Raw genomic sequence first — 9,639 nt, 5'->3', positions numbered from 1 at the left:
CCAAATGACTGAAAATAAGGAGTACCAACAACTGAAAGCAGGGTTTAATGTTTACAGGAACTCTTGAGTGCAGTTAGCAGACCAAATGACTGAAAATAAGGAGTACCAACAACTGAAAGCAGGGTTTAATGTTTACAGGAACTCTTGAGTGCAGTTAGCAGACCAAATGACTGAAAATAAGGAGTACCAACAACTGAAAGCAGGGTTTAATGTTTACAGGAACTCTTGAGTGCAGTTAGCAGACCAAATGACTGAAAATAAGGAGTACCAACAACTGAAAGCAGGGTTTAATGTTTACAGGAACTCTTGAGTGCAGTTAGCAGACCAAATGACTGAAAATAAGGAGTACCAACAACTGAAAGCAGGGTTTAATGTTTACAGGAACTCTTGAGTGCAGTTAGCAGACCAAATGACTGAAAATAAGGAGTACCAACAACTGAAAGCAGGGTTTAATGTTTACAGGAACTCTTGAGTGCAGTTAGCAGACCAAATGACTGAAAATAAGGAGTACCAACAACTGAAAGCAGGGTTTAATGTTTACAGGAAACACCAAGTTCAAGATAGAAACATTAGACAGCATGCCTTTCACCAGGAAAAACATTTCTACAGATGAAAAGCCTGTGTTTTGGCCTCCCCAAATCAGAAGTGATGCTAGGACTGACACGGTCCCCCATCACAGTCATTTAGGATACAGGATAATGCACGTGCTAGCAAGTACTCGGGCTTTTTTAAAGGCCATTAGTAATGTACAGTTTTACTGTTTTATAACATTTCCACAGCTGTTGACACTTTTTAGGCCTCAGTTTGAAACATGACCTATGTGAGAGTATAGGTTTAAACAGTTATTTGTCAAAGTACAGCTGGGATATTGTCTTGTTTTAGCACATAGCACAAGGGGAAAATACACACCAGATCTGCAGTGCTTCATAATGCTAAGAACAACTGCAACAAACCTAACATTGGTGTTACAAACAAAACATGATTGGCCATGGGGTTCACTCCTTTAACCCCAGGATTCAGGAGGCTGTGACAGGAAGATATGAGTTCAAGGTGTCAATCTAGGATACACAATAAACCCCAAACAACAAACCAACTTAGAGAGTCAACCCTGAGGGGTGAGGGACTGACTGCTCTTATTCAATAGCCTCGTTTTTATGCTTAATGACTTGACAAAAATACCCAGTTCACAGTGATAAGCTGCCTGCTTCTGATGGGAGGAGGTATATCATCAAAGTACTGCCCAAGATACTCTGTGGTATAGACTTGATGCTCAATTACCGTTGCTCTCTGCATTTCTCAACAAGGATATCATGAGGTAATAAGTATTCTAACAGTGAAAATAACTCCGGCTTGGAGCATAACTCACTGAGCTCAGGATTTCATCTCTTAGTATTAGGCAGTTCCCAAAAATTTAGTGTTTAATAAGGAATGAAACTACAGAAGTGAGTGACATCTTGTTTTGGGTAGTTTCACAGCAGGGCTCCAGCAAGTGAGCTGAATACAGGACCCCAGTGAAGGAGACTGGGAAAAGGTTGCACCTCCCAAGATGCTAAGGATACCGACAGGCCAGTCACATGAAATAATGACTCACTGGATTCTGTATGCTAAATATCTACCCTGTTACTTTTACAAGAATGTCTGTATCTATGAATTGTCATTATAAGGAAAAACAAAAGCTTGGCTTGACAAAGGGCTAAATGCATACTATTCCTGAAAGATCATCACTTCTCTTTGGCTCAATGAACAGCATTTTAGTCACAATTCATGGATAGTAGTTATTAGGTTTTTAGGCATAGAGAAATAGAACTGAATTTTCTCTGCATATGTGGAGACTGATATAACCCATGATCCAAAGGATTATAAGAGAAATCCAAGGTCTAACCAAGATATCTTCATCACCTCTGTTGGATAGATTTTATTCAGTAAACAAGTAAAGCCTTCTGATGTTGAGTTAGTCAATTATTTGCCTTGATGTTCTTCAGTGAGAGAAGTCAGTTCAAAATTAAACTTTTCTGAAACTGCCTTATTTCTTTACAAAATACAGAACAAAAGTCTTGAATTCAGAAAAGTAGTCTAAAACAACTGGCTGAAGTTGTTTCATGTTTTTCCAGTAATCTGTTCAGCTATTTTGGCTAAAAACACAGTAACTGACCAACGGTTTAAACTTCTCTCATTTGACAAACATTTCCAGTTCTTATTTACATGACCTTTTAAATTATTTTAAGACATAGTGGACACCAAAATCATTAAAATGAATTTCTTCTCAAAATCTGAAAGTTTCACCCAGTGAAAAGATGAGCATTTTGAGAGTTATAAGAGGGAAAGAGCACTTCCTGCCTCTCAGTCCTGGCTCTTCTAGGACCGTCTAGGGACAGTTGCATCTCAGTCGCACTCTTCTAGAATCATCTCAGTCCCGCTCTGCTAGGACCGTCTAGGGACAGCTGCATCTCAGTCACACTCTTCTAGAACTGTCTAGGCACAGCTGCATCTCAGTCCCGCTCTGCTAGGACCGTCTAGGCACAGCCGCATCTCAGTCCTGCTCTTCTAGGACCGTCTAGGGACAGCAGGCATGTTGATGTGGACATGAATGACTACTTGTAGAGTTCCCAGAAAGTAATTCTTGCTTCTGACATATTTCATATCACTGAATGATAGACTTAGGCACACACCTTCTCTTCTTGGTGTGGCTTGCTTTTTATGAACCTGGCCTGAGGTTTAGAATTAGGAGTGAGACCTGCAACTCCTCAAGCTTCCCAGGAGTCACTATAACTAGTGAAGTCCTTGTAACTTCAGGACACAGAAGTATGTGTTCACAACAGATTAGTGACTTTTTAAAAGGTAATTTCACCTTGTGCATGATAACCAGCTCCTGGGACACAGTACTTTGCTGTCACCAAGTCAGAACTCCCATTGCTTCGCCTCAGGGTCCGGGTTTCTGCACCTTTGTCCGCAGCTTGGCAAGCTCCTCCTCCAGACTTCTGATGTGCTCCTTCAGCGTGGCCTCGTCTTGCTGGGCTCTCTGACTGGCTTGGCTTCGTGCTTCTTCGATTTTCCTTTCATACCACTTTTCCATCTGGGTAGAAACGGCCTCAAAAAAATACTGGGTTAGCTCCAGGGCTTGTGAGGCATCTGGAACATCACCGCCTGCTGCTGCTGGCTGCTGCCCACAGGGGCTGCTGACTGTTGGCTGCTGGCCTCGATGTTTGGTCTGCCCGCTTCTCCCAGACTTCTTGGTTTGAGTGCCTCTGTTGACACAGGATGCCGTCTGCTGATCACACGTGGGAGCCCCATTCAAGGGACAGGAGGCCGCTGGGGCCTTGCCCTTCCTTGGCCGGGAGCTTGTGCAGTCAGAGGGAGGCGGCTCCTCCTGCTGTCTCTGGGCAGCAGTGGCACTGAGCGCCTTGTCCTTGGGCCTCACAACCTGAGAGGAGCTGTTGGAAGTTGCCGCTGGCCCTGAAGCAGCCACTGGTTCATCTACAGCTGTTTTCAAAGGAGAAACAAATGTCAGAGCATGTCCGCATTTAGACACAGGACTGGGTCTCATTCACTTGAGAGTCCTGGAGTCCTCAGAACCTCAGCCTTCCCAGGCACCGCCTGCCCACCCACTGTTCTGCCTTTCTGGGCACTGCTCACCCGTTTCTCTGAGCTTTCTTTCACCGTCCCCCTCTCCCTCTTTCCCCCTTCCTCCCCTCCCTCCCTCCCTCCTTCCCTCCCACCCTCCCACCTTATCTCCAGCATTCTCATCTTAGCTCATCAGGGCTCTCTTGGATTCTGTAATAGTGTATAGGCTAGATTTCTGGCCTTTCCTTAGCCTGACTTGTCTGTCCTAGAAGTCTCTGGGTCCTGGTTCTAATGCCGAAGGATGACAAAACTTACAAAGTGTCTCAACACACAGAGTGCTGATCTATGAAGAGGAATACACCCACACTCTTCATTTCTGTGACATAAGCCTATGTGCCAATTTACTTTATGGACTTTTTCTCTGCTTGTTAGAGACAGGGTCTCACTATGAACTCAGTGACCCACCTGCCTCTGCCTCCTAAATGCTGAGACTGAAGGCATGTGCCACCACACCCACTGACAACTCATTTTTTTTGGACTGGTTTCAGGGTTACAGCAGAGTTGTGAGGAAGGGATGCGGCAGTCCAGTCCCGATTCACTTGGCCCATATTCCATTCTCTACAGCCGTTCCCTAGCTAGTCCTAGCATGAGAAGTTGGCTCAGGGTGTTTCTTGACATGTTGGTACAAAGATAAAGCCATGTAGATAGATAGATAGATAGATAGATAGATAGATAGATAGATAGATAGACAGACAGACAGACAGACAGACAGACAGATAGATATAGATGATAGACAGACAGACAGACAGACAGACAGATAGATAAAATGGATAGAACCTAAGATTATTGTGGTAGAATTAACTCAGACTAAAAGGACAGATGGTACATTTTTTTCTGTCATATTCAGAATCTAGAACTTTTTTCTTTAAGAAAATTTCTTTTGAAACAAGGTTTCTCTTTATCTATCTATCTATCTATCTATCTATCTATCTATCTATCTATCATGATTGTCTTGTAACTCAATACATAGACCAACCTTACCTTGAACTCACAGAGATCTACCTGCCTATGCCTCCTGAGTGCTGGGATTAAAGGCATGTGCCAGCATGTCCAAGTAGAATCTAGACTTTTAAAAGCCGTAACGGAAGAGGGGCTATTTGGGAAGAGGAAATGAATTAGCAGAAGTGGAGGTACCAGGGGGCATTTGGGATGATGCCTGTGTGTGGAAATATAGTGAAACCATCATTTTGTACAATGAACATATGCGAGTTTTCATTTAAAGCATGTCTTGCCACTGGGGTGAGCTCTGGGTACATTTGCTGCTTTAAAGAGCTTTGCAGGGTTAGGTAAAGGCAAACGGCCATTTGAGTAGGAGCAGAGAGGGGAAAGGCCTGCCCAGAAGAAAGTTGGTCCTTCATCACCCCTCATCTTCAGGATCCACTGGCCCCCATGTGCTGTTGGCTTTGTCAATTTCCCATAAGCTAGGGTCATCTGGGAAGAGGATTCTCACTTGAGAAAATGCCTCCATCGGACTGTCTCTAGGCAAGCCTGTAAGTGTATTCTCTTCATTAATGGTTGATGTGTGAGAGCCCGACCCACTGTGGGTGCTGTTACCCTGGGTCCTGGGGTATATAAGAAAGCCAGCTATAAAGAGCAAGCCAGTAAGCAACACTTCCTTCGTGGGTGGTCTCTATCTCAGTTCTGGTCCCCAGGCTCGTGCCTTAAGTTCCTATCCTGACTTCCCTCAGTGACGGAGTCTGACTTGAAATGTTTAAGCCAAATAAACTCTTTCCTCCCCAGGCTGATTTTGGTCATGGTCACCTGTCAATATCCCTTATTTTATTCCTCACTCTCACGTGTCTGGATACGTCATGCTTCCTAACATTTGAACCTCCCTGCATTTGCTGAAGGTGTGGCGTACGAACATTGTTCAGATCAGGAAGGACAAGAGTGGGTCTCTGTCTACCAGACACTCGCTATGCGTGGGTCACCTGGAGAGGAGTCACACGGAGATGGTATGGATTTAGCTCTACAGGTCCGAGACTCTCCAGAAAGCCTCAGCTCTAGATTCTGGATCTTCACCATACACCAGGCTTTTAATTCATCCACCAATGACATCTAAAATAATAAACAATACACAAGAGATTAGATAAGACGTATGAATAAAGCATCAAGAATGAACTTCTGGGTGTGCTGGTAGCACACACCTTTAATCCCAGCACTGGGGAGGCAGAGGCAGGTGGATCTCTGTGAGTTCAAGGCCAGTGTGATCTACAGAGCAAATTCCAAGACAGCCTCCAAAGCTACACAGAGGAATCCTGTCTCGGGAAAAAAGAAAAAGAAAAAAAGAACTTCTGGTGGGGGTGGCTGGAGAAATAGCTCAGTAGTTAAGAGCAAATTGCTCTTCCAAAGGACCTAAGTTTATTCCCAGCACCACATGTCAGTTCACAACCAGTTTATAGTCTTTAACTCCAGTCCGAGGGCACCAGACACCCAGTTCAATCCCTAGAACCCACATGGTAGAGAGAAGGAAAGAGAACTGAGTTCCTCAAGTTGTCCTAAGGAAGTGCCCTGGAATGCACATCTTCGCTTTTTCTCTGTCCACACCGCTTTATGTGTGTGAGTGTGTGTGTGTGTGAGAGTGAGAGTGTGTGAGTGAGTGTGTGTGAGAGTGAGTGATTGTGTGTGTTTGTGTGTGTGAGTGTGTGTGTGTGTATGTGTGAGTGTGTGTGTTTGTGTGTGTGAGTGTGTGGGCGTGTATGTGTGAGTGAGAGTGTGAGTGTGTGATTGTGTGTGTTTGTGTGTGTGAGTGTGTGATTGTGTGTGTGTTTGTGTGTGTGAGTGAGTGTGTATGTGTGAGTGAGAGTGAGTGTGAGTGTGTGTGATTGTGTGTGTTTGTGTGTGAGTGTGTGTTTGTGTGTGTGAGTGTGTATGTGAGAGTGTGAGTGTGTGATTGTGTGTGTGTGTGTGTGTGTGTGTGTGTGTGTGTGAGTATGTCTCATGTGTGCATATACCCCTGGAGGGGAGAAAGGTGTGGGGAACCAGGAGCTGGGGTTACAGGCAGTTATGAGCAACCCAGTGTAGGTGCTGGGTCCACTGGAGAGCAGAACACACTTAACCACTAAGTCAACTCTCTAGTTCTCAAGAATGAACTTTTAAATTACGACACTTGGGGTTACAAGTGACGCATCTAAAGGGGAGGGATTATCCATCCTCCCACAGGCCATGCCTGCCACCTAGAACTCAAATGCCTAAACGCCCAGTAAACCTTCCAAACCAGGGGTGTTTGGCTGCTCTCCCAATCTTCCAGGCACTCATCCCATTTCTGCTGACCTGGCAAGCAGCAGACTCCTGAAGAGGAAGCCGATGAATGGCCAAATCACAGAACAGATGCCTTTCCAGCACAGTCTCCACTTTCCACCAGCAGACTGGGCAACAGGCTCAGACAGGACTCCATGCTCTCCTACTAACGCTACTGGGGCTACGGAAACAGCAGGCTATGGAAGGCAAATAGTCTTTGGACTCTCAGCCTCTCAGTTCGCATTGCTAGCCGTGGCTCAGCTCAGCAGACACAGTGAATCACGGCGAAGGACTGGCTGGCTCTTACCTGCCGTTTCTCCCCCTCCTGCTTCTCAGCCGCCGCATGCTGCTGCAGGCGATTCAGGCACTCTGTTCTCTCTGCCGACAGTCTCTCTACCATCAGTTTGTCCAAAACACACATCTGGGGTTCAAGGAGACAGAGCGCAGACTGAAATGATCTAAGAATGGACTCTGGCTTCCACTCACGAGGAAAGTCCACAAAGCAGGCAACTGACTTCAACTCCGCCTTCCATCCTAGTTTCACAGCATGAACTTCTAGCTTTTCAGAATTCCTGTATACATTTCTTATAAGGTCACTGTTGTCCCTTTTTCTCATCATAAGTCCTAAGGGCTTAACAGACCACAAGTTCACAAAACTATACAACATAAGCAAGTGGAGGCAGGGATTCCAGTAGGCCCTAGAACATAAATGCCAAAGCTATCATTAGAACAACTATGGAAAAACCACAGAGAACGGGTTCCCATTGTTTTGTTAAAGGCAACCAAAACATGCATGGAAAAGGAATAGAAACTATTTCAAAGATTGCTTAAGAGACCAATTGACTGCCATCATTTGGTCAAAGACTCTTTCTGGGACCTTGTAACATGTCCTGTAGGGTCCTGACTCCTATGCTAGACCAAGCTCATTGATCTGACAAGGTCCAAAAAAGAGAACAGAGCTAGTGCCAGAAGGAGCCAGCCATAAGATCTCACTGTGGAGCCATCCATGCTGGTGATGCACACGGAATTTCACAGCGAGGCTCTATGAGTTCCAGAAAGGTGGGTCTTGTGTCTTTTGGGCTGCAAATTTTTCTGGGAGCTGCTTACTTTCCATATTTACCAGGATACTCCTCCCCATCTTCTGCTACAGAGATGCCCACACCAAGAAGCGAGGTGTGCAGGGCTTCTTTGAAAGCAACAGCATTGGCCCAGGCACTGGGCTCACACTGCTGGGCTCACATCCTGTCCTTACCACTTAGAAAGAGGACTAATCCTACCCTAACCTGCCATCCTCCCCAGGGGCCATAAGGATTTAACTTTAAGTCTGGCACAGTCCTTTGGGAGTACAGACTGGCTGATACATCATGACTTAGAAAGTTTCCAAATACTCTTCCCACAAAATGCAAGAGGCAAGTAAATCAGAAAAATGTTCAACCTCAGTGGGTGTGGGGGTGCACCCTTTATCCCAGCATTCTGGAGGCAGAGGCAGGGGTCTCTGTGAGTTCCAGGCCACTCTGGTCTATATAGCAAGTTCTAGGCCAACCAGGGTTACACAATGTCTGAAAGAGGAAGAGAGAGAATGTGAGTTAGTTCAGCTTCACCAGAAACAGAGAGAGAGAGAGAGAGAGAGAGAGAGAGAGAGAGCTCAGCTTCACCATAAACAAAGAAATAAAACTTACAGTAGAATGTCCATTTAACACAAACTTGAAAAAATAAAATATTAAATGATGACAAAATGGAGTGAGAAACTCAGATACTGGTGGAGTGTAAATTGGTAGAACCTTTCTATGAGGTAACCTGCCAGCATTCATCAACGTTGGACCAAAATACCCTACCACTAACCAAGTCTGAGACTGGGCCAGCAAGATGACTCAGTAGGTAAGGACATCTGCCACCAAGACTGAGAACCTGAATTCAACCCTGGGACTCACGCAGGAGGAGAGAATAAACTTCCTGCCTCCACCAACACACACACACACACACACACACACACACACACACACACACACAATTAAATGCAAAAAGATTTTAAAGTCTGAGAAGCAGCCAACAAATTACATTCATAAACTTTTTCTTTTTGTTTTTTCGAGACAGGGTTTCTCTGTATTGTTTTGGAGGCTGTCCTGGAACTTGCTCTGTAGACCAGGCTGGCCTCGAACTCACAGAGATCCGCCTGCCTCTGCCTCCTGAGTGCTGGGATTAAAGGCGTGCGCCACCAATGCCTGGCCTACATTCATAAACTTTTATCTTAAAATGATTTGTAAGAGTAGGAGAAAAGTCTAATAATAAGTGGTTAAGTAAACCATGCTGTATTAGTAGGCAAATATTATGTAGATAAAGACACGGGAACGTGCTTGTGACATGCACGGTGTCATTGTCCCACATGGGCACAGTGCTGCACTGTGAAACACACTGCAGGGTGGTCTGTGTGGTTCTAGAGATCATCATGGCTGTTCCGGGCACTGGAAAAAACTGCAAAGAGGAGGAAGCCAGCGCTAGGAAATGGCGCTAGGAATCACACTTCTTTAACGGGAAGGGCTTTCTCCAAATCATACTATTCTGTATGTTCCCTTAAAGTGTATCTTAGCGAAAAATCCTACTCATCGCAGATTTCCTCTTAACGACGAGAAAAGCGTACTTTCACCATGGAAGAAAACAAGCGCCTGACTTAGCATCAGTGACCGCTGGCATTAAGTGCCTCCGTGTAGAGTTCACACCTCTAACCATGATGTATGCCTGCAGAAGTATTTATGGGAACCTAAGTAACTCCAGCAGCAG

The 9,639-nt window shown here is 45.1% G+C and overlaps 1 protein-coding gene across 7 annotated transcripts in view; it reads right to left on the bottom strand.

Annotated features, from left to right (window-relative positions):
• Positions 1 to 508: 508 nt before the first annotated feature.
• Ankrd6 (ankyrin repeat domain 6) overlaps positions 509 to 9,639 on the bottom strand; it is a 155,985-nt gene continuing 146,854 nt past the window's right edge. For 6 of the 7 annotated variants that reach the window (XM_040740496.1, XM_040740501.1, XM_040740492.1 and 3 more), the window contains 3 exons: positions 7,169 to 7,282; positions 5,553 to 5,679; positions 509 to 3,480 (listed from right to left, as the gene is read on the bottom strand). In XM_040740496.1, coding sequence (XP_040596430.1) covers positions 2,921 to 3,480; positions 5,553 to 5,679; positions 7,169 to 7,282 — 801 coding nt within the window. In that variant the 3' untranslated portion in view covers positions 509 to 2,920. The remainder of the gene's footprint in view (positions 3,481 to 5,552; positions 5,680 to 7,168; positions 7,283 to 9,639) is intronic. The other variant, XM_040740508.1, reaches the window with a different exon arrangement.

This window comes from Mesocricetus auratus, unplaced genomic scaffold (assembly GCF_017639785.1).
Source record: "Mesocricetus auratus isolate SY011 unplaced genomic scaffold, BCM_Maur_2.0 Super-Scaffold_6730, whole genome shotgun sequence".
NCBI classification, from domain to species: Eukaryota; Metazoa; Chordata; class Mammalia; order Rodentia; family Cricetidae; genus Mesocricetus; species Mesocricetus auratus.
The sequence above is the reverse complement of the archived record's forward strand: the minus strand, read 5'-3'. Positions and strand labels throughout refer to the sequence as shown.